We start from the raw sequence: 25,682 nt of genomic DNA, 5'->3' as shown, positions 1-25,682 counted from the left end.
GGGCGCAGCGCGCTGTGATTGGTGCACGGGGCCGTGCTGCGGGCCCTTCCTGGCGGCGCAATGGAGGGCAGCGAGCCGGACGCGGGCGGGCTCCTGCAGCAGATCCTGACCCTGCACCTCGTGCCGCGCGTGGGCAACGGCACCTCGTACAGCGGCTCGCTGGTCAGCTTCGCAGGTACCGCCCCGCTTCCGGCTTCCCTTCGCCCCGCCCCCCGGACCCCCGCTCGCTTCCGGCTTCCCCTCGCCCCGCCCCTGGGGATCCCTCCGCCCGCTTCCGGCTTCCCCCTCGGCCCCGCCCCGCGGACCCCCACCCGCTTCCGGCTCCGCTCCTCCCGGGGAACCCTCAGCCCCGCCCCCCGGGCCGCCGCCCGCTTGCGGCTTCCCCTCGCCCCGCCCCCCCCCGGGGCACCTCGCCCCTTCCCAGGCCCCCCCCGCCTGGTCCCTTCCCCCAATTCGCTTTCTGGCCTGTTCTGGGATCCGCCCCCCCCCCCCCCCCGCGCTGCCCCCTCCCCCGGCTCCGCATCCCTGGGGAGTCCTGCTTCCTCCTGGGAGGAAAAGTCCCTGCTGGTCCTGATCAGTGACCTGAGCTCCCGATTCACGAGGAGTTAATTGAATCCAGACTGCGGGCAGGTCTGCTTCACCCGCCAGAGCCACAGGGCAGCCATCGACGTCAATAGAGCCTATCTGGGGCGCAGCGTTTTGTGGTCTCTGCTGCCCTGCAGGCAGGCGCCCCTCCCTTTTCAATGCTCTGGGAAGTGTCTCACAGCTGAGCGAGCTGCTACCTTGGGGGAACAAACAAAGAGCAAATCATTGGGATGCGCCTGTTCTGCCCAGCTAGGAACAAAGGAAGGGTGGTTGGAGAGAGGGCGGTGCTGCTTGGACACACCTCAGCAAAGAGAGCTCAGAGAGCCACGAGGAATCCCAAGAAGTGCCAAGATCCGCTCTGTCTTCCCACAACATTGCCCTGTGGGATGATTACCTACAGTTCTTTGCTCAATCTGTCAGCAGGGTGCTAGCCACATGGCCATGAAATGCGGACAACAGGAGGCAGAAAAACTGGTTTGACCAGTTTTCACTTTTGGTGGCTTTTGCGTGTCGACAGCACTTTCATCGCCAAACCTTCCAGTGTAGATAGACCGTCAGTTTTGTGACAGTTTTCCTGATAAAGGGAGGTCATGTTGTGCCTATTCAATGTCACATTCAAGCTAGATCATGGGGTGCGATGCACAGTCCTATCCCTTGGTCATGCCAAAGAAATGACTCTCTTGGTTGCTTCCTTTCCTTACCCCAATCCCACTGAAGAAGGCTCATTTTGTAAGAGTGGTGTGGTCCTGTCTAGTTGCTGCCCTAGGTTCTTATTCCAAAACAACTTAGTGTCACTATCGTCTCGCTGCGGCGTGGAGTAACTTTGGTTAACACCCGGCAATTCAGAGAATCGTCCCAATATCATGTCCCAACCCCAATAGGAGCCTTTGGTAGCTACACTTATGTTCAGGTAGGTAGTGAAGTCCTGTCTGTGTCAACATTGTTTCTCCTTGCCTTGCAGAAATGTGGTATGGAGTGTTCCTGTGGGCACTCATGTCCTCTCTCGCTTTCCACATCCCTGCGGGATTACTAGCGCTCTTCACCCTCAGACATCACAAATATGGTAGGTTCATGTCTGTAAGCATCCTGCTGATGGGCATCGTGGGACCAATTACTGCTGGCACCTTAACAAGTATGTGAGCCGTTCCCAAGTGCCTGTGTGACTGATGAGTGCCTCTTGGTGAGAGTTCACTTCAGACGCTTGCTGAAGTGAGATGCCATTTCTTCCTCGTGAGAAAGGAGCTGACCAAGTAAGCAGCCTGCCCCATGTGCTCGAGGTTAAGCCTGAGCTGGAGTCTTGTGTCTAGTTCTGGGCGCCACATGTCAGGAAAGATGGGGAGAAATTCAAGAAGGTCCAGAGAAGAGCAACAGAAATGATGAAAGGTCTAGAAAACATGCCCTATGAGGGAAGACTGAAAGAACTGGGCTTGTTTAGTTTGGAAAAGAGAAAGGATGTAACAGCTTTCAAATACTTAAAAGGGTGTTACAAGAAGAGAGGAAAAATTGTTCTCCTTGACCTCTAAGACAAGAAGCAATGGGCTTACATGGTAGCAAGGGAGGTTTAAGTTGGACTGGAATAATTGCCTATGGGGGCTGTAGAATCTCCATCATTGGAGATTTTAAAGATCAGGTTAAACAAATACTTGCAAGGGTGGTCTAGACAGTACTGGGCCCTGCCGGAGGGCAGGGGACCAGACTTAATGACCTCTTGAGATCTCTTCCAGTCCTGTGATTCCCCTACACTTCCTTAGTGCTCTCTTTCCTAGCACCTTCCATGATGGATTTTGAAACATGCTCAAACAGAACACAGTTAAAGTGGAGCCGGATGATAAAACTGGAATCAAAGTGGCACGTCAGGTCACTTTCAGACTTGCAATATATTTACAATACTTTACAGTGGCCTGTACCTTTCCTGGAAAGTGGACAAAGAATTCTGGGTACAAAAGATCCTGGTTTATACTCCCAACGACTCATTGATTAAAGAAGCCCTGTGCAATACTCGGTTCGATGAGGCATTAGCAAGGTTTTATCCTTGCCTGTTACACAACTAGATTGTGATTGGCATCGCATGGCAGCATCTGTGTAACGTGCTGTTGCTGTTCTCCCTTCCATTGGCCCGGGTCCTTCTGTAGCATCCACTCCTGACAGCACCTCTCTCTGGTTTCCTGTGACTCGCAAAGACAGCAAACAATGTGCCCTGCACATGCATACACGTACGCCACCTGTAGGTGATCACTTGCCGCAGGTTTCACCACAGGAAACCACATCTCAGTCCCTCCATGTTAATTGTGATCTTACGACAGCCTGTTCGGGTGCCCAGGAAACCAAATACTCCTTTGGTGGCTGTTAGTAAGTGTGAACAAGAGCCAATCCGCTCTGCCCGGAAGAAGCTGGGGCGGATAAAGCCATTATGTCCCAGTATGCATTGCGGTCCCATAGGCACATGGCATGCTGGGCGCTGTAGTTCCCTTCCCAGTGCCGGGAAGGGGGCGGGACCTGCTGTGAACTGTGGTAGGCATTAATGAAATGAACAGCTGGAGGAGAAAATGTAGGAATTAAGACTTGTCTTAACTAGAGATGTGAAAGATTAACTGGTTTGGACTGGAGCAGCTCCCAGCCTGTGGTGGGTAGGGGGCTGCTCCAGCCCTGCAGGGCCCGCCACAGACTGAGGCGTTCAGCCCACCCGGAGCAGACACTGCTCATGGCAGGCAGGGGTTGCTCCGGATGGCTGGACCAGCCTCTGCCCATGGCAGTGGGGCCGGGGCAGACCCCCACCTGCCCCTTTTAACTGGTTAAACATCATGGTTAGCCAGTGAAATGGGATTTTCAGCAGTAGTCTTCACTGCTGAATAAAGAGCAATTCATTCCAAGCGCTTAGTTTTTAAAACATACTTCAAGTGTCTGGTTTCAATAGGTGTCTAGTTAAGGGCTGGAGACTTTACACAGGCCAGGCAAGAGATCCTGTGGATTGCTTTTTGCTAGCATGAGTTTCTTTTATTTTGATGTAAACCCCCAGTGCATTCAGTGGCTTAGGCAGCTATATAACCCAGCCTGGGCACGCCAAAATAGACCGGGCTGTACGCCTGGCCCTGGCTGCCAAGTCCTGCATATCGCTAAGTGTCTGTCTCAGTCTGGGCTGAGTTCGTTAACGCTCGTTTCTTATCAGGTGCGGCTATTGCTGGGGTGTACCGAGCGGCCGGAAAACAAATGATCCCCTTCGAAGTGCTCACGCTCGGCGTGGGGCAGACGTTCTGCGTGATGGTGATTTCCTTCTCACGGATTTTAGCAACTCTCTAGCATTCCGATGGAGACCTGAGCCTGAAGATCAAGTGGGGTGGGAAGAGGATTTCAGCTGCGTGGCCGGAGTGAGTCCCTGAATGTGGCAATTTCTCAATCTCTGGGCGGAAATGGCATGAGACGAAGACCCTGGACTGACTCGGAAGGTGCTATGTCTCCAGTTTTCCAAAGGCCTGTTTCTGCTGCCAGTGTAGTAGCAGACTGTCTTACGCTAGGGAAGGAAGGTAATCCTCGCAAATCTAATCAGAGGGGTTGTGTGCTCAGGCGAGGTTCCGTAACTCTCTTGGTGTCTGTAGAGTACAAAAGCAGGGCAAAGATTGGCTAGATTTTTCTTGTAGCTTGTATATACTTCCCTGAGAAAATAAGGGGTTAATTCTTCCACAGGCAATATTGCAAGCGTTAATATTCAAATCAGAAGAAGCTGCTTGATCAGTCTTTAATCTGTTGTAGACTTAGCTGAAATTGAAGCTAATCTGTTAACATTGATTTGGTTACGTTTTGGTAACATTAAGTGCCAAGGTTTTCTGGGTGGGGGGAGGGTTAGTAGTGTTCAGTGTGACTGGAAACCGTGAGCTGTTGTAGCACCAGAAAGAATTGTGGTTCTGCTGTAGGGAAGTCACTACTGAACAACGTGGCAGGAGTTAATGCTTTGACCGCTCGCTGCTTTGTCCTGGGATGAACCTTTTCGATCCTTTTGAAAGAGGTGAAATGCAGTTTTTAGGTGAGTTTGTAGGTGGCCTTTCTGGCCCCTGTCTTGGTGGGGGGAGCAAAAAGAAATCCCGTTTCAGACTCTCGGTGCCAGCTTGCATTCACGTTCCCCACAGAAGCCGGAGAATGATTTTATTCTACGAGGTCTCTCTTGATAACATTCCCTTATGGTGAAACTGACCAGCCCCCGTCTCTTCTGTGAAGGGGGCAAGTGGGGATGAGTGACCCCTGCCCCGGAAGCAAGTATTGGAAATCGTGTGTATCGCTCTTGCTCTCCCATGGAGCCTGACTTGGATTAAGCTGCCGTTAGTTCTCCCTTTAAGCACTTGGAGACTTAACGTGTTTACAGGGGCCTGATGGTCATTAAAGTCTTAACTCAACGTTGTAATAATCAGAGGGCCGGAGACTGAGAATCCTGCATCCGGCTTCCGTGACTGCGCAGTGGCAGCCACAGCATGTGCCCTACCCGGCTGCTTGCACCAGCAAGGAGAAACAGGGCATGTCCTCCACGCTCAGTACCTGGAACTAACCAGGTGCCCTCCCCTCGGTGATTCTAGCACTGCCAGCAAACCTGATCTCTTCTGTCCAGTTTCCAAGAAAAGGACCGTAAATGCCTTTTGCGCTCTGCCCCATTGACGGAAGCGCTTGTCGAGCCATGTGCTTCGTGTGGGGCTGGAGTTGTCCCTGGTTCTCTAGAGATCTAGACATTCCTACAAGGTTCATCGCCACCTGCCACTTCCCTGCAGTTTGGCAACATATTTGCACTCTGGATCGATGAATGGCGTCGCTAGGCTTACTACGAGGGAATCCTCGGGCGTGTCCTGTAGCAGAGCATCCTCTCCTCGGCCGACGCTTTTAAAAGGAATTGGGTTTTACTGAACTTGGTTTTAATTCTTTTACTAACAAAGCAGGCAAGCCAGATTGGCTTTTACTTCTAAATTCCTGCTGCCTTTTACGATGACACCCTTTACTTTCTCTGGCCTAAAGCTGTCTAGGGTAAATGGCCAGCAGAGAGAGAGTGCACTTCTGGCAACAGAAAGAATATGGCGCCGCACAACTTACAGCGTCTCCTGTTGCCCTGCGACAGGTCCCTGGAGAGGCAATCCATCGGGATGAGTCCTTCCTAGAATCTGTCTAAACTAGACCCTTCGGCATTCATCCAAAAACACAAGCGGTGGGGTAATCTGAGAGCCTTCCGTGTGACTGCCTCGTTGGGAGATCGCCGACCCCCAAGCTGTACGCAGCTGCTCTTGTGACACTCTGAACGCCCAGTGGCTTGCACCGAACCCTGGAACCAACGTCTAACTGTACCCTGCATGTTCCATTGCTGCTCACCAGCAGGGGCAGCCTTGTGCTGTGCCTAGGACTGAATTGCCGTGGTGAGCATGTGAGGAAGAGTTAGAACAAGCCAAAGGATAAAATCGCTTAGAGCAGCAGCAGACCTAGGACTCGATCTGTTTTCTACGCATCTAATTTCCTTCAAGCGAGTGACTGTGCATCTTCAGTGTGCATTGAGCTGTGATCGGTAGCGTTTATCTGACTGTGCGCAGGCCCCGGGATGTTTTCAGGGAGCAGCCTTGTAACAGTGACCAGCCAGGCACTAATCTGTAGTGTTCTCTACTCTTATTCTCCACCCTTTGGTGAGATGCAAAAGGCTACAGCAGAAAGGTGGTTTTCTCTCCTCCCGCACAAGAAACCCAACCGAAAAGGAGCAACTGTGAGCCGATGGAGCAAATCTGTGATTAAAAGCCATGTCCGTCTTCCACCCCCACCATCAAGCGTCCTTGCTTCGTCCCTTAATGGCCTTTTAAACCTCAGGAACCCAGTAGAAGCAGCATGCAGTTCGGCGGCGGCGGGTGTGAGCGGCCCGAGCGTCACTGAAACGAATGGGGCTGTGCTTGTTTACAGTTCCTGCGCGAGCATCTGGCTGTCAGCCTGCGCATAGAAAACAGGGGAAGAGGCTGATCTAGAGGCCAGGCAGACCGTGCGATAACCGTTCGTGCCAAGGAGAAAGTCGTTCTCGGTCACCAACGTTTTACCTACCCCGTGCAGCAGCGTCACGGCCCTTTGATACAGCCTGGTGCCTGGTGGGCAAAAGGGCCACAACGAGCAACATGCTTGTCGAAAAAGGTGAAAGCCAAGGGGCTGTCAGCTGCCTGGCCAAGGTGCATTTCACCCTCGGCCCGGGGGCCTCGGCAAAGGATGGGGTGGAACAAAGAGGCTTTCTGCACTGGAATCATTTCACCCCCCCAGCAGAGAATTGTGGCTCTGCTGGGTGGGGCCGTGTGTGCGTCCGAAGGCCTTGCCTGCCGGCTTGAGCCAGAGCAGCCTCCCTCTGTATCCCCCTCCCTGCTCCAGCCACTGTGAACAGATCTGTGGGACGCAAAGGCAGCGTAAAGGCAAATGCTGGTTTTCTACGGATGCTTCTAATGCTGCTGACGAATAAACTCAATGACCGTGAGGCAGGCCTCGTACGCCCTCTCTGGGGGGTGCCAGTGGGGCTTCCATTCCTGTGTCTTAGGGAGCTGATGCAGAGCCAGAATTAGGCTCCTTTCCTGGTAAAAGGCCAGTGGATCCAGGGGAAGAGGGAGTCCTGGGGGAACAGCAGCATGCGGGCACGTAATCCAGGGCTGCAGCACGGTGCAGTAGGCGGCACAGGCACCCTCAACTCTGGCATCTCCAAACTGTCGGGGCTTGAGTCTGCGATCGCGTTCAATGTTCTTTTCACATCCCTTTGATCGGCCCTTTCTCGGGGGCGTTCGGGGACTGAAAAGGCCAAAAGCGAGGTCTGTGGCTTGCCCCTGCAGCCACCTCCCGTCCGGCCCCCTCAGGAGATGTTGAATTCTGAGCCCTCAGCCCCAATGTCGACCCCTGGGGCGACGAGTACATCTGTCTCCTAGCAGCCGGAGGTGGCTGTGATGCGGGACGGGGAGGGTGGAGGGCAAAGGCTGGCTGGCTTTCTCTGTCCCCGTCCCCTGGAAGTCAGGGGCTTGTCCCACAGATTGGATCGGAGGGATGGTCAGACAGCTCCCTCCCCTCCTCGCCCTGCTTCTGCTGTGCAGTCATCACCAGGCCCTTGGCTGGGAAGCCGAGAGGGGGATCCAGGGGCTCCCTTCAGCCAGTGGGGGGCGTGTTTCTGCTGGCAGAGCGCCTGTGGGGCTTTCTGAGTCACGGGACAGTTGGCACCGTGCCCAGCCCAGCGCCCACATACAACGGCTGTTAACAAAGGCAGTCGGGCATGCAACACCCGCCCCGCAGGTGTGGGGCAAGGATCCCTTCCCGCGAGCCGGGCAGGCACACCCCAGCTGGGATTAGCCGCTGGCTCGCGTTGGTGAGAGGGGAATGGGGGGCAGACCCCCTCAGCCATGTCTCATCCTTTGGGGGGGGGGGGGTCACGCGCTGCGGCCGCCTGCCCCAGTGGGGAAGGGCTACAAGTGGCACCAGACAGTCCTGCCCTGGGCTGCTCCTGGGGAAGGTTGGTAGATTCCTGGGGGGGGGACACAGCGGGGCCAAGGCAGCACGGTGGTTCCTATAAAGCCCTGGATTCACAGCCAAGACGTGTCTGCTCACAGTGGCATGGCTGGAGCGTGCTTGGGGTCAGGAATTAGGCACGCCGCCGGCCGGGAGGGCCTGGGGAGGCCTGACGGGCAGGGAGCGCCAAACGAACTCTCCCACTAGCCCAGCATCTGCAGGAACGACCCTGGAGCAGCATCGTGTGCCCAGTGTCTGCGCAGGCGGGGTGCGCTGGCCACAGCCACGGAACATCCCTGCCAGCGCCCAGCGCCGGCCTCCTTTGCGCGCTGGGGCCCAGCGAGTGCAAGCCAACCCGGCTCCGTGGGCGCCCACAGATGCTCCACGTGACACCTGCATAAGCAGTTGTCCAGGCGTGTCCCCATTTCTACAAGGGGGAAGCCCTGCCCATCTGACCACACCTGGCTGCCGCCTCGGGCCCCGCTCTGGGCGGGTGCAAATGGCCACAGAGGAAGCAGAGCAGCAGACTCCGTGTGCTGAGTGAGTCGGGTGTTACGGGATCACTGTCGCGACCCGGCAGCTTAATGCTGCAAGAGCCGTCTTTCCCGACGTTCCCCTCTGACTTTCCCAGAAAGCCTGATAATTCTGTCTCCGGCAGGAGGTCGGTTCTGTGAAGCTTTGCAATCCTGCGTCGTTTCAGGCAGCACTGGAATCGGCCCTGTCCTGCCCGCCCCCACACACGTTCTTTCGCTGCCGCGTTCGTTTCCGGACAGACCTTTGGGGGCAGATCGACGTGGTGCTGGACGGAGGCTGCATCTCCTGGGTTTGGGGGGTGGCTCAGAGACTGGCTTCCTGGTGCCCAGCTGGGGGAGGTTGGAGCAGCGTGAACCCAGCACCCTGGGAAGGGTGGGAGGTGTTGCAAATAGAGAAACTGAGGCACGGACACTATGTTTTTCGGAACTGTCCAAGTGCGGTGCGGAGGCGGAACAGCCAGCATGGCTGAGCACTGGGAACTCGGTGCACGCGTGGTTTCTGAAGCTCAGAGGTAAGTGTCCTGGCCTGCACAGTCCAACAGCTAATCCCAGCCCGCCCGGCTCGCGGGAAGGGATCCGTGCCGCACACCTGTGGGGTGGGGTGTTGCATGCCTGGCTGCCTTTGTTAACAGCCGTTGTATGTGGGCGCTGGGCTGGCCCGGCGCCAGCTACCCTGTGACTCAGCAAGCCCCACGGGCGCTCTGCCAGCAGAAACGGGGCTGTCAGGCAGGGCGTGCAGGGGGTGGATCCCCTGGTCACTCCGCCCCCCCGGGGGTTCACAGACACAGGACCAGGCAAAGCCTGAGCTGCTGCAGCAGGCTGAGGTGGGCCCCCTGTGTGACCCATAGCACCGCCCCCCACGGGGATGCCACATCTAGCAAGGGCCCCTGGCTTTTTGGGGGGGGAAGTGAGCCAGACTTCCCTTGGCCCAGCGCCCCTCCCATAGAACACCCTTCCATCTGCTAGGGGCTTGTAGCCAGGGGTTCTCTGCACCCCACCCTTCTGACACCAGAAGCCGTTACCCACCCAAGGAGGGGGCCAAACCCGGAGCCCAGTCGCCTGGGGGGGGGCGAGCACTGAGAGCCGCAGCCCCAGGGAGGGGCTTGTGACCTCAGGCCTGCTACCCAGAGTTGAAGCCAATGGCTCTGGGCCCCGGCAAGTCTGAGCCTGCCCTGGGAAGCCCATTTGAATGGGGTCACAACCAATGTTCCCTCTGTTTTCCATCCATGTGCGGGATACATTTTGTTCTGTGCACCGAGCCATGTGCAAAAGTGCACCACCGGCAGAAATTCAGGCTGCCGGCTGTGAGTGCTCGGCTAATCCACTGGGCAGGATGTGAGGCTCCCTACCAGGACAGGCCCCCGGTGACAGGCTCCCCACCGGGACGGCCCCCTGGACGCGAGGACTTGAACTGCTTCCAGCTACGGCTTCTCCTCCAGTCCCTGTCTACTCCCTGTTTGCTATGTACCCTATTTACTTGCATTAGCACCCCAGGAGTCGCTATAACCAACACTACAAACAACAGCCCTGAGTGGACAGAGTAATCGAATTTCCTCTGTGGAGAACTTAGAATCATAGAACACTGGGACTGGAAGGGACCTCGAGAGTCATAGAGTCCAGTCCCTGCCCTCACGGCAGGACCCAGCACTGCCCTGAAATATCGCCAGAGACGGGGATTCCACAACCTCCCCGGGCAATTTATTCCAGTGTTTGACCACCCTGACAGGCAGGAACTTTTCCCTAATGTCCAACCTAAACCTCCCTTGCTGCAGTTCAAGCCCATTGCTTCTTGTTCTATCCTCAGAGGCCAAGATGAACAAGTTTTCTCCCTCCTCCTTATGACACCCTTTTAGATACCTGAAAACTGCTCTCATGTCCCCCCTCAATCTTCTCTTTTCTAAACTAAACAAACCCAGTTCTTTCAGTCTTCCCTCATAGGTCATGTTCTCTAGACCTTTCATCATTCTCGTTGCTCTTCTCTGGACCCTCTCCAATGTCTCCACATCCTTCTTGAAATTTGGTGCTCAGAACTGGACACAATCCTCCAACTGAGGCCTAACCAGCGCCGAGCAGAGTGGAAGAATGACTCCTCGTGTCTTGATCTCAACACTCCTGTTAATGCCTCCCAGAATCATGTTGGCTTTTTTTGCAACAGCATCACACTGTTGACTCATTTAGCTTGTGGTCCACTATGACCCTAGATCCCTTTCTGCCATACTCCTTCCCAGACCGTCGCTTCCCATTCTTTATGGGTGAAACTGATTGTTCCTTCCCTCTTAAAATAAGGGATAAGGGATCTTTCGGAAAAGGCTTTATTTTCCGAAAGATCCGCGTCTAGACTGGCACTTTTTTCCAGCAAAGCTCCAAGCTGGAAAAAAGCGGCAGCCATTTTTATGCTAATGAAGTGGGGGAGATTTAAATCCCCGCTTCATTTGCAATTGCGATAGGTCTAATTTGCATCCCTTTTACAAAAAAGGGATGCAGTCTAGACACAGTCTAGGATTTCATGATCACTTTCACCCAAGCTGCCTTCCACTTTCAAATTCTCAACCAGTTCCTCCCTATTTGTTAGGATCAAATCTAGAACAGCTTCCCCCCCGGCAGCTTTTTCAACCTTCTGAAATACAAAGTTGTCTCCGATGCAGTCCAAGAACTTACTGGATAGTCTGTGCCCCGCTGTGTTACTTTCCCAACATATATCTGGATAGTTGAAGTCCCCCATCACCACCAAATTAAACAGACAAAATCAAACCGGACGTATGAATTTTATACTCCCAGGGTCTTCCCCCGCCCCCCTAAAGGCCAGGCATGGGAGGACCACCCTGCCTTCATCTGAGGGACCTCAGTGCAGACGGAGCATGAAGTACTTAGAAGCAAGACTGACCCAGAATAAAGGAAACAAGACGAAGTATAAAGATTGGAGAGAGACTATGACTAGAACTTGGTTTCAGACCTGGAGGGAAAACAGTATTCCCTCCGGAGCAGGCTTTAGCAACAACAGCCGCAGCAGCCTGACTTCCTTAATCCCTGGGCCTTTATTCCCTCTTCGGTGCCAACATGTCCAGGATGTCCAACCTGCTAACCAAAGTTGGTCCTGGTACCCTAAGATTTCTGTGAGTGGCTCCAGCTGAGGGGAGGAGATATCGGGGGAGGGGAGAACTCTTGCTGTCCTCTTGGACCGATTCCCGGAACAAAGAAAAGGACGGGAAATGTTGCAGTTATGTGCAGGAAATCTGTTCACTTCAGTTTTGCTTGGATTTGCAGATCTAATTTATGTTTATTCGCGTACTATTGAGTAAAGCTCCTCCAACTAACTACAAATTTAACCGCAAAGGCCCTTCGCAATCCTTACACAATACAGATCGCGAAAACTAACACGAAAAATAAAAACATTTTAACTCTATACCTACCATGCTCCAGCGGGGTCCTACAGGAGAATTTCGGTCCCGTGGGCATCTTGCATTACTAGCATACTGTTAACATGTAGCAAGGATAGGATAGGGAAGATGTATCTTAGCAGGCTACACCAGGTTCACACCTTCCTTCCAGACAGGCACCCATTGCCCCTGCACCCAGGCGGGAGCATGAGTTGGGCCACCGTGTGCCTGGCCGGAAGCAGGCAGCCCAAGATGGCATAGGAGGGGTGCTTTGAACCCAAGGGGAGTTCTAGTTTCCCCCTCTGGCATGCGCGCTGCAGGCAGGGGATACTGATGGTGTGTTCCACCCTCTCCAAGAAACACTGCGGGAGCGCAGTGCAGTGGACTGGACAGGAAGAACAGAGCGCCTGGCCTAAGGACTAGCCCCCTTCACACCAGCGGCAGGGGCCCGGTGAGACTTGTCTCCTGGCTTAGGACTAATGGGGGGAGGCAGGAGAAGACAGAGGGAGAAAGAGACAGTGGATTTGCCACGTCGGATCCAGGCTGGGGCAGAGGAGGGCTAGAATGGTGCCTCTCCTGTTTTGACAGGGTGGAGAATAAGGTCTGAGAACACTGGAAACAGCCGGAAACAAGAAGAGTGCTCTGTTATCGCCAGCACAGTGTGAGCAGCCCTGCCTGTGGGACTCAGGGTGTGATAAGACTGGTGCCTGATTGCCCAGCTCCCGTGACCAAAGCCAGAGAAACGCTACGGAAAACGATCCAGTGCCCAGCCCACACGGGCCGTGCCAAGGCAAACCCTGCAGGTAAACAGACAGAGAATGGCACTGGCAGAGGAGGAACACAGGTGCCAGGTTTGCCAGAGGCTCTCAGCCGTTTTACTCTCGTGTAACTAGCCAACGGTCCAAAGCACAAAGATCCCCCTCTGCTAGCACGTGACCATGGAGAGCAGCACCTCGATGGAAAAAGGTGGAAGAGAAAGAGAAAGAGCAGCGGCTCCTGCCTCGTAGGGCCTTTCAGAGGAGTTACAGCGCGGCACCTTTTTCCATCTGCGTGTTGACAGGAAGCCATGCTCCCATTGTGCCTTATGGCTCGCCCGTCGCTTTCAGTTTTGCCTCTTTGGTGTGTTGGCTGTTTTACGAAATGAGATTTTTAAAATGTTGGTTTTGTTTTACACGTATTGGGTTCTGTAAAGCAATGCGATTCAATACATCACATTTTAGAGGAAAGAACGTTTGCCCATGTTTGGTGCATTTCTAAAGACAGTTTAGCTCGCCGTGTACATAGTCTGAATGGTGAAGGAATAAAGAAGAAGCATTAACATGTATTTTTGGAGGGGGAAAACCACATTGTTAGGACAATGCGAGCGTTTTTAAGACAGGTCATTTACCAAACGTTAGCAACTGCAGAATAAAGAAAAGTGAAGACAGATCTCGAATCATCCCTTTTTAGAAAGCAATGGCATGCAGTTAGCATCATCTGCTCTATATTTGAGAGAGTTTGTGCGTCTGCGTTTCTGTCCATGTGTCTGAGTCTGTTTGTTCAAGAACTCCTTCTACATGGGACAAGCTAGTACTACTCAAGTTGGTATGTAGGCCAGGGCTGGGAGCTCATTGCAGGAGGAGTAACGGTAATTCGAATTAAAGCTCCTAATTTGAACTACCTAGCCCGTGCCTCGTGTAAAACGCGGACAGTTAGTTCGAACTACGGGGCATTTAAAAATGGCGGCGCCCAGGACCGTGCAAATAAAGCCTGGGATATTTAAATCCCGGGCTTCATTGGCAACTTCGAATGCCTACATTAGCCTCCCGAGTTCGAACTAGGGTGGCAGAGTAGACATACCCTCATACAGCCTCGGGATTCCATTACAGTCGGCCAAAGCTTTCAGGAAGGAGGTGTCCGGTGGGGTGGGGTGGGGTTAGCAGGCAGGGTAGTTGGTGCGCAGCGACCAAGCGAGTCGCTGGCACCCGTATGCCTGGTTTCCAGTGCCGTGGAGAGGAGGAGGAAGAGCAAATGGAGAGTTTCCCAGAGCGAAAGGCCTGGGATTTTGGTGACGGGCCTTGGACTCATGTAAGCGGGTGAGACCTTGTGGTCCTCATGGGCTGAGGTTCCCACGCTGCTGCACCCTCATCAGGCGGAGGGTGGCAGAGCGGAGTCCTGGGGGTAGGCTGGGGAGACCCTACTCCACGTTGTGGGGTAAGTGTTACAAAGCTGTGTCGCCCTGGGCCCCATTACAAAGTACGGTAAGGAGCCCCCCGTATAGGAGAGCTGGGGTGATGGGCACGCAGCGCCCCCTCCCCCCCGTGTCATAGTTCAGTTGAAGTTGCAGCCTGCTGGTTCATTCATGTGTCCTCCTTTGGCTGCCGTGTCCACACCAGTTCCTCCTGGGTGCAGGGGCTGTCGCCAAGACGCAGCGCTCCTGGGGACCGACTCCGGGCCCATGACTTTCCATAGCAGCACATCATGCCTGAGCTGTGGCCCCCAGACAGCTCACGACAATCCTGGGTCTCCAGCAGTGCCGGGCTTCCTGCAGACAGCTCGCCCGACAGCCCCAATTGAAGCTGTGTTTGGTGCAGCGAGTTTGTCGGGTCTGAGGAGAGAGCTGTTTGCCAAGAACATGGGACCCTTCCCCACACAGCCTGTGTCCAAAGTCCTGCCTGGCTCGGGCCCTGCCTAGTGGAGAAGCCCCCCTCCCCGCTTTCCCTACAGCAGCAGATGTGGTTATCACTCACGCCTGCCTGGGAGAGGCCCTGTTTTAAAGGGGTGGGGCAGGGGACAGGGACTCTTGGGGGGGGAACCCTAGCTTTGGATCCAGCAGCATCCAGATGTGTGACTGAGAATGGGACCGATGAGGGAGTTGAGAAGGAAGCCGTAGGGCAGCTGGAGGCTGGGCGAGGGGCTGATAGATTGGAACAGAGGAGGCCCTGTTAGGTCCTTCCTCCTCCAATTCGTCTCGCCAGGCTGGCGCTCTGAGTACCGCTGGTGGGCCATAGTCGGGATGTGGCTGGAGACGTCTTGGACTTCAGCCAACGGCCAGTAGGACCAGCAGGAGCCTCCACAGGCCCTGGGTGGGTTTGGATTGACCCCACTAAGAGGCGCAGGCTCTGGGAATCTATAGCAACCCGCCCAGCAAGCAAAGCTGTGGGCGGCGGGTTCTTGGCACAGGGTCTGACTTGCAGGGTGGTGGATGGCACAGAAAACAAAGAAAAGTTCTAACAAAGCCACCTTTCTTCTGCGCTCCAGACGCCGCCCTGCCAAGCCCCGGCGCGCCCACACTGCGAGCACCAGGCACCGCGAGAGAGATTAGAGCTGGAAGAAGGGCAGGGCCAGGCAACCAATTCATAAGGGGCTGCCCTGGGCGGAGAGACGGAAAAGAACAGGACTGTGCATCTCCGACGAGGGCTGCCCGAGGGGGGTTTGAGAGAGGGCTCTAGAACCTCAGCGGGGTCAGAGCAAAGGTCCAGCCAGCCCGGTGTCGTGTCTGCCCACGGTGCCCAGTGCCGGGAGCCCCAGAGGGAGTGAACAGAGCAGGGAACCATTGTGTGATCCCTCCCGTCGCCCATTCCCAGCCCCGACACAGCCCTCTCTGCCCAGCCCGGCTAATAGCCACGGATGGACCTGTCCTCCGTGAATCTCTCGAGCTCTTTTCTGACCCCTGAGATCAGGCTGCAGCAAGATGAACTGAGGAAAGGCCGTTACCCCGTCCCACAACACAAACCGGGGTCGCCCCATGAAAGTAACAGGGCCCCGGCTTGGAACCAGCGAACGGACGTAGCTGCACAGCGCAGGGAGGGACTGGGGCCGGGGTGCGGTGAGGGCCGGAGGCAGGACTGGGTTCAGAAGGGGAATTAGCTGCGTTCCTGGAGGACAGGGCCATCCGCGGCTGCTAGCCAAGGCGGTCAAGGGCAGGCTCCGGGTGTGCTGAACCTGGGCCAGTGCAGCCCACTGAAGGCTTCCCCAGGGAGCAAACCGGCGCTTGCTACAGGCCGGGGAAGGCCACAACATGTGTGGTGCCCCCCCAGGCATGCCCCGCTCTCCAGCAGGCACCCTGGGCCCTCACAAAGCTGAGCAGACAGGGCCGCCTTTCAACCGCGGGGAACCCGGGAGGGGCCCCGATTCATGCCAGATTGAAACGGGTGCCGCTTCTCCCGTGCGCCCGGCATTGCTCCTCGTTTCCACCGGCGTCCGGCCGCCGCGTCAGACCCATCTCTGAGCGTCGTGGCCTTTACCCGCTTCAGTCGCCGTTCTCGATGGGCCCAAGCCAGGACGCATGGTCTGGGGCGCTCGGAATGGCTCTGGCAGGCTTAGCCCCTTCTCTAGCGAGTGCTACCCGAGGGCCGTTTTTTGCACCGACTTCGCCGGCCGCTGGGGTGTTTAACCAACTCTGCGCTGGTTTCCCTCGCCCCGCGCGAGGTCTGGGCCCCTCTGCTCTGCCAGCGCCTGGCCTGCGGCCGCGGGGCACTTAGGCCGACGTAGCCGCACTTCAGCGTGCAGCTGAGCGCACCAGGAAGTGACTGATGAAAGAAAAGGCTTCAGGGTATCCGAAAACCTTAGGAACGAGAAGGAAAATAGCAGGGCTTTTCCGTCCCACTGGCTTCCGGTTTCACTCGCCTGCCAACGCCACGATTGTTTATTCCAGATATTCATCCACGGAACCGTTTGCTCAGACACGGCTTAAGCTTTTCAAACAAGCAGGAGCCTCCAATGAAAGGCACCAGCAATGTAGGCGGGGACTCCTCCCAGTGAAAACAGCTCAGGGGAAACGGACCAGCCCATACTCAACAGGGCTTGCGAAGAGTCGGAGCCCGGAGGCAGCCGCGAAGAGGCCATGGCCGGGTTTCACGTCCGCAGCGTCCTGGTGACCGGATCCAATCGGGGGATTGGCCTGGAGATGGTCAAGCGTTTCATTGGGAAACCCAACCCCCCAGAGGTGATCTTTGCCACCTGCCGGGACCCCGAGGGAGCACGCGCCCAGGTGAGACGCAGCCTCTCTGCTTGGCGGGACTTTGGGCTAGGATCCGTTCCCACAAGGGACGGGATGACAGCAGGCGTGGAGGGCCGATCCCAGGAGGACCGAGTGCGTAGCAGCTGCACGTTCCCCTCCGCTCCTGCATCCGCCTGACCAGGTAGAGCGTCTCAGACACGATCCCGTCACGGGGGCAGGGAGCCCGGCACGCTGCCCCGGCAGACACCCGCTTTGCCACCACTCCAGGCTTGCAGGGCAACAGGGCTGTGGTTCCCAAAATGCTCTGCCAGCTGAACCCCCAAAGTGCAGGAGTGCTGCCCAGTCGCCTCCGCTGAGCCCCCAGCCCGCCTTCCCCGGCAGGGCTGGGCCACCCGCTAACCCTGGCTGTCTGCCCAGGGCGGGAGCCCTGCCTGCAAGGCAACTTCCTCTCCGGCCCCTGGCACCGATCTCCGGCAGGTCCCACACACCTGGCTCCAGCCCGAGCACAAACCCCTCCTGCGCAATGAGCAGCTCACTCCACGGAGGGCAGGTCCGTCAGCGGCCCTTAGCCAGGCTGGAGTCCCTGGCCTCTGTGTGTCAGGGGCCGGGAATGGGCAACGGAGGCATCCCGAGAGGAGTCCCTGTTTGTTCCCTCCCTCTGGGGCCCTGGCATTGGCCGCGGTGGGCAGCCAGGACGCTGGGCCGGACGGACCTTTGGTCTGACCCAGCCTGGCCGCGCTGAGTTCTCTGTTCAGTCTGAGTCACAGGGGCCCAAGTCAGCTGGCCTGGGCCAGCCCCGGGGGTCCGATTGCAGGGCAGAGTCACCCTGATAGAGCAGCACATTGCTCCAGCAGCCAGCCTCAGGAGGTGCCTGGTGACCCCGACGCCCCGAAACTGCCAACAGGCTCCTCCTCAGGGGCAGGCCGAAAGCCCGCATCCACGTCGGGGGTCAGACCAAGAGCAATTTCGACAAGAATGTCCAAAATTCAACAAAAGAAAAAAGAACACGCACTCCCCCCCCCCCCCCCCCCCCGGTCCCATGAAAAGCTTCGAGCTGAAAGGAAACACTCCCGTGCCAAGCAGGGAGGATTTTAAATACAATTAAGGGAAGCTGGCACCCAGAGGTCGGTGCGAATGGAAAGACAGACCCCACCACCAATTTGCGACCCCGTTGGGGGCTGCAGGAGCTGCCTGTTTTGCTCAAATGAGTTTTGGGCAAAGTCGGCCTCCCCCGTTGTATTGATACCCCCAACCCACCCCATAGAACAGCACTGGGCAAAACCGATTCCACGCACCTCGACACTGCTTGGTGGTACAAGGTGCACCGCGACCTCTTTGCCGCAGCCTGGGGTGGGGAGGGGGGAGATCGGGGAGGTGCCTTCGCTGTCTCTCTAGGGCTCACAGAGCAATCACTGAATTGTTCCGGGGACTCTGGAGAGGGACCCTGGGGAGCAGCTGGAACAGGAGAAAAATTGGTTGGCGGGAGGCAGGGATGGGTCCAGGGGAGGGGGGGGCAGATGGCTGGGCAGAGAGGGGAGAATGAGAAGAGAGCAGGTGCAGAGAGGGGGAAAGACGAACCGGGGCAGGGTAGAAGAGAGGATGGATGGGGGAAGAGGAGACACAGACAGGCGGGGGGGGGGGGGGGGGGGATGGGCAGCACGGAAGCGTTCCCTAACACTTTTCTGTTTTGCTTCTAGGAGTTAAAGATTTTAGCTTCAAAGCATCCAAACGTGGTGATTCTGCAGCTAGGTACGTCCTGACCTCCTCCGCCCCCACCCGCGCGCCACTCCAGTCTCCTCCAGCTGCTCCCTGATTTGCAACCCCCAACTCTCTGAGCTTCTGTGTTCTCTTTCCCAGCTTGCTAGCACCTGACTCACCCAATCACAAGCAGTGTTCCCTGTGAGCCGGGCGCTTGTGTGGCCACTCAGGAGAAATTCAAACGCCCCCCAGCTGATTGGCAGAGCCCCCACAGCTGAGTTTCTTGTTGTGGTGCACATTTGTACATGCACATAACATTATTCCACACGTGGCTGGAAAAAATCCACACACGGATGGAAAAGACTTGGGGGGGGCCACAAATGTAACACAATTTAACACACAGCCAGTGCGAGCAGATTGTAGCTCCTTATTGCTGCACAACTCCCAAATGCTGCATTTGGTTCACTCAAAGGGGAGGGTCTCCCCACTGGATTACGCTCACCTGTGGGAGAACTTCCCCGCGAGAAAGAGACAAACGAAATCTCACACACACCTGGCATCTGCGGGAACAGTCTGCTTCACAGCACCGGGTAGAAAAGGCCTGGGGAGATCCCCACCCAACCTGCCCTAAGGTGGGGTGAGGCTGTCTCAGCAACAGAGCATGTCTGCTAACAACCACGTAACAGACCAAGCTGTGGAGAGAGGCTATTTACTAGGGAAATGCTCAGCTAAGATTAGGTGATTACAGTTTCCAGACTTTTTCCTTGGCGATTTCCCCCTCCTCCCCCACCATTTTCCTTCTCAAAAATAAAACTCCCTTGGCCTTTAAAAAAAAAAAAAAATCTCAAAATTATTCTCCACCCAGAAGTCAGTCCCTTGGTAGTTTTTTCTTTAGTTAGCCTGTTGTTCACCCGCACGCTCATGCGCCTTCCTCGTGAGCCTGTGGCCGGGTTTTCACAAATCCCGCTGAGAAAATGTCTGATTAAAATGGGTCTGAATTTCAAAAAGGCCACTTGGAGTCGCGTGAGGAGCCAGGAACATGCATTCGTCAGTGGCTTCACCCAGACTCCTCTGACGATCAGGCCCAGTGGTCTCTCAAGCCAGACTCCCAAAATGAGTGGGCCCTGTTGACCAAGCTCGCACAGGAAATGTGACAGAGTTGGGTTCTTGGCCACCCGGTTCCCAGCCCAATTTTTAAGCACCGGACATAAAGTCTAAACTCCTAACTGCATATTTCGGCTCCTGAATCGATGTGCTCTGGCTTTGTGATCCGTCAGGCTAGCAGGTGCCAAAGTCTGGCTGTAGACGCCCACTCGAGGGTGACCAGTTTGCAGAAAACTAGAACACGCAGCCCCTCGGGAGCGCTCACCGAAGGCCGCCCCTGCTTAACACCGCGAACCGAGAGTACATTGTAAATGAACCCCAAAATAATTCTGATCTAGCAGCTTCGCCTTAGCCAAAAGGGCCCCCCGCTCGCCCCGCTCCATGGCGCAAACCACCTTCAGTCGCAGGGCACAAAGCTAATGCAGGCATGAGAGCAGCTGTGCCTAAGGGCCCCGTCCTTGCAGAAGAGCCAGCCTTGGCTTGCATCCACCCCCAACACTGCCAGAGTGCGGAAGCCTGACGCTGCACCTCAGAGCTACTCGGTACATTCGTTGGCCTGCGGGGCTCTGTGCTCTTCATTACAAGTGCCAGCGCATTCCAGATACGAGCAGCCTGTTCGGCACCCTGGAAAGACGCCGCGACCGTTCCACCTGCGACGGGCAGCCCCTGGTGGGCTGTGGCCCTGCCCTGCCCTCAGTGCACGCCCTAGCAGGGGGAGCTAAGACTGGGTGCGGGGTCTGGGCCACCCAGCAGTGTCAGGCATGAGCCTGGTCTCTGCTCAGCACACGACCTGAATTCCGTCCGCTGCTGCGGGACGTGGGCTCTGAAGCAGGCTCCTGGAGCGGAGCCGTTCCCGGGGATGTTCACCCTGAGCCGTGGCCCACGAAAGGCGGAAAGGGGGGCAAGATTTAGACAGGCACCTGCCGGGGATGGTCTGGACGGGGCGGGGTCCTGCCGCACGGGCAGGGGGCTGGGCTCCATGCCTCTCCGAGCTCTGCCAGCTTCTTTGCCCCCCCCACAAGCAACAAGTGTGCGAGGAAAGGAGCCCGACTCTGACCCAGGCTAGCAGCTAGAACGGGGGCTTGCCTCTGAGCCCCGCTGGGCCCCGCGCGCGGCTGGGCGCCCTGCTCTGCACGTCGGGCAGTGCGCGGAAACGCACCCAAAGCTGCCGGGACTTTCTTGCTGCCAGTCTTGGCCCCCTGCCATGCTCCAGCCCTGCTCTAGGTGCGAGCCAGGTTCCTGCAGGCTGGACAGGACACGGCGATTTTCCTGCCTGTCTGTTTTCTTTGCTGCTCTCCTGGCTCTTGGGGTCTAACTTGTGGCCGGAGCGTTAAGGGGCCGACCCACCTACCCCGAGTCAACGAAACGTTGAGAGGACCAAGCCCGTGTCCCCTCTGACGCAGGCCGGGAAGGGTCCCTGGCTGAACCCCCCCGCCAGGCTCACGGCCCGCCTGCCTTCTCTCTCCAGAAGCTACGGACGCCGCGAGCATCACGAGCGCTGCCAAGGAAGCAGAGGCCCGCCTGGGAGGAACGGGCCTAAATCTGCTGATAAATAACGCGGGCGTCATGCCGCCCAGCACGCTGGCGTCAGCCTCTGCGGAGGACATGCTGAGCGTCTACAGCACCAACGTGGTCGGGCCGCTGCTGGTGACCCAGGTCTGAGTCTGAGAAGAGTTTCAGGTCACGGCCGGGGAGGGGATCCGGCCGTTCAGCCGCCCGCTGCCTCCAAAGCCTGCGGCCCGTTTGCCACCCCAATAGACCTCTCTGTGCTGGGAAAGCCCAGCGCAGCGGCTGGTGTCACTGGGACCTCCCACGCCCGGCCCGCAGGCCCGTCCTGACGAAAGCGACTGTGCAGTCCGGCCCAGGTCTCCTGGTGGGGCGGGGGGGGCTCTGTTACCAGCCCCCAAACCCCGCCTCTTCCTGCCATCTCCCCCCAAGGCACACGGCCACGGCTGCTGCGTGGCACCAATCCCCACCCCCGCTGACCCCCAAGCCCGTGTGTGGGGGCCTGGCGCTGACCCCCGTGCTAGGAGAAGGTGGGGGTTGAGGAGCTGCTCGGGGGAGCGGATGGGGAAGCCGCTCCTGGCAGGCGGGGTGCCGAGAAGGGTGGGAAGAGGGTGCGGGAGGACGCGAAGCGGAGAGTCGGTCGTGGGGTGGCCCCGGGGCTGAGACAAAACGACCTCCCGTCTCCTCAGGCCTTCCTGCCCCTGCTGAAGAAGGCTGCCCAAGGGAGCAACCAGAAAGGGCTGAGCTGCAGCCGGGCAGCCGTCGTCAACATCTCCACTGTCCTGGGGTCCATTGCGAAAACGCCGGAAACCTTCTCCTTCGTGCCAGTGGTCTCCTACCGCTGCAGCAAGGTACGGCCCCCGGGCAGCCCGGCGCGGGAGCAGCCGCGAGGGAAGGGAACACCCCCGGAGGCAGTTACACCCCCGTGCCCCAACGGGATGGGTGTGACCCCCAATGGAGAGGGCGGCTCTGGGGGCCCGGGCGGCTCGGCCTCCGCTCACCGTGGGCTTTTGCCGGCAGGCGGCGCTGAACATGCTCACCAAGTGCCAGTCGCTGGGCTACCAGGAGGACGGGATCCTGTGCGCGGCGCTGCACCCGGGCTGGGTGAAAACCGAGCTGGGGAACTTCCAGCCGGGCGTGCAGGTAACTATGGCGACCCGCCGGGGGAGCGGCCGGGGGTCCCCTGCGTTCGCTCTGGTTGCTGCAGGTGGCGTGCTGCTTGGCAGGGAAACGAGCCGGCCCAGGGACATGTTTCTGCGGCTGAGCAGCCTCCGGCCCAAGCGCAGTTAGGAAGTGCAAAGACCAGGGCCTGGCCGCCAGGGCCAGCGTATCCCGCTGCGGGTGCTCCTCTGACTTTACCCTGCGGCCCTGCTCTGGGCGGGGACTTTTCCGCCTGGCAGAGAGACCAAGGGGCGAGAGGATCGCGGTCTGTGAAATCATAGCTGGGGTGGAGAAAGCGAAGAAGGGAAAGTGATTGACTTGTTCCCGTCACACAAGAACTGGGGGTCACCCAATGAATGAACAGGCAGCAGGTTTAAAAGAAACAAAAGGAAGTTTTTCTTCACTCAGCGCAGTGTCAACCTGTGGAACTCCTTGCCGGAGGATGCTGTGAAGACCAGGGCTTTAACTGGGTTCAAAAAGCAGCTAGATACATTCACGGAGGACAGGTCTATCTATGGCTGTTAGCCAGGCTGGGCAGGGAGGGTGTCCCTGGCCTCTGTCAGAGACTGGCAATGGGCGACAGGGGAGGGATCCCGTGAGGATTCCTTGTTGTGTCCCTCCCTCTGGGGAACCTGGCATTGGCCGCTGTGGGCAGCCAGGACAATGGACCTTTGCTCTGACCCAGCCTGGCTGATCTTATGTTCTTATGTTCAGGTTGCTAAAAACGCCGATGGCTGGCTCACGCTGGTGCGCCCACCTTCGTTAGCGCCCCACCTTCGTTAGCGCCCCACCTTCGTTAGCGCCCCACCTTCGTTAGCGCCGGGGAGGCTCAGTTGTGTGTCCCGGTGCAATAGGTTTGTGTAGAGGCAGCTTGAGTCATCCTCAGCCCCACTGGAAACCAATGCTTCCCCGCAGTCTGCCCCTGTGCCGGTGTATAGGCAATGCTCCCCGCTCTGCCTAGCCCCTGGGGTTTGGGAGGATTTACCGTGGGCTCAGAGGAGCAGAGCTTGGTGCCCAGCGGGGCAGGCTGCTCTGCTGGCTCACGCGCCGGGGGAATGTTGCAGGCGGACCTGACGGTGGACGAGAGCGTCAGCGGGCTGATGAAGATGCTGTGCAACCTCTCCGAGAAGCACCACGGCGCCCTGCTGACCTGGGAGGGGAACACCCTGCCGTGGTGAGGGCCCGACGCGCGGGCAGATGGGAGCCAGCAGCAGCCTGACAGAGCCCTCCGGCACCTCGCTGTGCACAGATAATAAAAACCTCTCCCTGACCCCCAGCCTGTTGAGTCTCTCCCCGGGGAGCCGTGGGGGCAGGACGCCGCAAAGCCACACGGACCACGGAACAGACGCCCTGCTGGGTGCCGAGGGCTCCACCCGTAAGATAAGCAGGCAGCAAGTGAAGAGTCAGGACAAGGGGCAGAGAGGGCCAGGGGATAGACCATATTCCCTGTAATCCACTCACGCGTGGAAAAGTTTTTTTGCGTGCACCAAGGCAGGCGTGAATGTGCACCACTCCTAGGAACAATAATCCTAGGTGAGGGGGCTCTGCTAGTCCTTTGGGCCGCATCAGAATCTCTCCTGAGCGGCCGCCCGAGCGCCCAGCCTCCAGGGAGCCCTGGACAGGTGCCTGGACAATGTCGGGACCACTGGTTACCCTGCCCCCAATTGCTGCTGTTCTATTGGCCAGGGAAGAGCCCGCACCCCATACACACTGGGCCACCTTCCCATCCCCCCGGTCTGGCCTCCCCTGCAAACGCTGCGCTCTGCTCTTCCCACCCGGTGCGTCGGCTGTCGCCCCTGCGGGCTGCTGCCTGCCTGCCTGGTCCCGCCTCCTGCATCTCTGGATCCTGCCACGCCCCAAGTAGCAGGGAGGGTCCTGGTTGGGAAGGAGGGGACCCAGGTCCCCCCCATCCCGGGTTCCAGGCCAGGGACCTGTGGCCAGCTAAGCTCTGCTCCCTCGGACCTTGGCCTTCCCGCAGCCCTCCCTGGCTGGACGGTACCTCGGCCTCTGGCCAGGCCTTTCCCGTTGTAGCACCTGCTCCAGCGTCAAAAGGGTTAAAAACAGCCCTGGGCAAGGCTGTCCCGGGAGCCAATTAGAGCGAGGCCAGCGACAGCCAATCAGGGCCCAGCTAGGCCCTTATAAGAGTGGCCATGTGTGTCCTGCAGGAGTCGCAGTGGCTGTGCTGCCTTGGGTTACCCAGGAAAATGGGGAGTGGGGGGGAGGGGGCTATTCATCACAGCACCGGGGTACCACTGGCTCGGCTCGTCCCACACAACCCACCTCGCTGGCAAGGGAACAACCCCAGACTCTGTCCAAGAGAGATTTTAAAAACGCCCCCATCCCAGGCAAACGCTGGGCCTGGCTGGGCCCTCGTCCACAGGGACCCGCTAGCAAGAACGACGGTGCCACAGGAGTCTAGCCGAAAAGCTTTTAAACTTGTCCTTAGCCAGACGTACGATGCCAGATCGTTCTGTGCTCACTCGCCTCCCTGAGCAGGGGGGTTCAGAGACCCCCCCCCCCGCTTCTCCAATGCCGCCATTTCCTATCTTCTGCCAACACAGATTTGTGGGGGGGGGGGGGGGATTTCACTCCGTTGGGCGCTGACCTGAGCATAGCTCTTGAACCCTCCAGCTCAGCGCTGCCGGGTGGTTCTGATGGGTTCTCCGCAAGGCGTGGCGGGCCAGGCAGCCTTTTGCAAGTGGCAGTTGGCCCTCGCTAGGTGCGAGCGAGCCTTGGATGGGAAGTGCTCCAGGGGATTGGTGCTAAAGGATGGGTGGAAAGAGGGTGACACGCTGGCAGGGGAGGTACCGGCTCATGCCAAAGCCCCAAGCCAGTTTCCTTGTGAATTACAAGGAATCAAAGAGATTGTGAATCGTTGGAGAACAGATTTGGTGTTTAAGCTTCATGAAAGCGAACGGGATGTTCCGTGCATTGTCGTCACGGATCAGTGCCCGGTCACCGTGTCCAGGCAGGCATTTACATGGCAGGGAGCCCGCAGGTAACTGTCACGGATCAGTGCCCGGTCACCGTGTCCAGGCAGGCATTTACATGGCAGGGAGCCCGCAGGTAACTGTCACGGATCGGAGCCCGGTCACCGTGTCCAGGCAGGCATTTACATGGCAGGGAGCCCGCAGGTAACTGTCACGGATCGGAGCCCGGTCGCCGTGTCAAGGCAGGCATTTACATGGCAGGGAGCCCGCAGGTAACTGTCACGGATCGGAGCCCGGTCGCCGTGTCAAGGCAGGCATTTACATGGCAGGGAGCCCGCAGGTAACTGTCACGGATCGGAGCCCGGTCGCC

At 57.6% G+C, this 25,682-nt stretch overlaps 3 protein-coding genes across 4 annotated transcripts in view; 2 read left to right on the top strand and 1 right to left on the bottom strand.

Moving 5' to 3' along the window:
* CFDP1 (craniofacial development protein 1) overlaps positions 1–25,682 on the bottom strand; it is a 192,089-nt gene that overhangs the window by 70,260 nt on the left and 96,147 nt on the right. Inside the window, exon 2 of the mRNA XM_075940598.1 lies at positions 366–379. The gene's annotated coding sequence lies outside the window, so the exon portion shown is untranslated. The remainder of the gene's footprint in view (positions 1–365; positions 380–25,682) is intronic.
* On the top strand, positions 33–7,051 carry TMEM170A (transmembrane protein 170A). 2 transcript variants are annotated; one of them, XM_075940608.1, is made up of 3 exons: positions 33–175; positions 1,547–1,648; positions 3,752–7,051. In XM_075940608.1, the coding sequence occupies exons 1-3, from the start codon at positions 61–63 to the stop codon at positions 3,880–3,882; spliced, it is 348 nt and encodes a 115-aa protein (XP_075796723.1). In that variant the 5' UTR covers positions 33–60; the 3' UTR covers positions 3,883–7,051. The 2 variants fall into 2 exon arrangements, with proteins under 2 accessions (XP_075796723.1, XP_075796722.1); XM_075940607.1 differs by having other exon boundaries at positions 1,547–1,717.
* Positions 16,577–23,652, top strand: LOC102447720 (C-signal-like). The gene is made up of 6 exons (XM_075940600.1): positions 16,577–16,943; positions 18,611–18,662; positions 21,184–21,371; positions 21,911–22,072; positions 22,242–22,364; positions 23,447–23,652. The coding sequence occupies exons 1-6, from the start codon at positions 16,797–16,799 to the stop codon at positions 23,558–23,560; spliced, it is 786 nt and encodes a 261-aa protein (XP_075796715.1). The 5' UTR covers positions 16,577–16,796; the 3' UTR covers positions 23,561–23,652.

The sequence above is a fragment of the Pelodiscus sinensis genome, chromosome 12 (assembly GCF_049634645.1).
Source record: "Pelodiscus sinensis isolate JC-2024 chromosome 12, ASM4963464v1, whole genome shotgun sequence".
Lineage (NCBI taxonomy): Eukaryota > Metazoa > Chordata > Testudines > Trionychidae > Pelodiscus > Pelodiscus sinensis.
The sequence above is the reverse complement of the archived record's forward strand: the minus strand, read 5'-3'. Positions and strand labels throughout refer to the sequence as shown.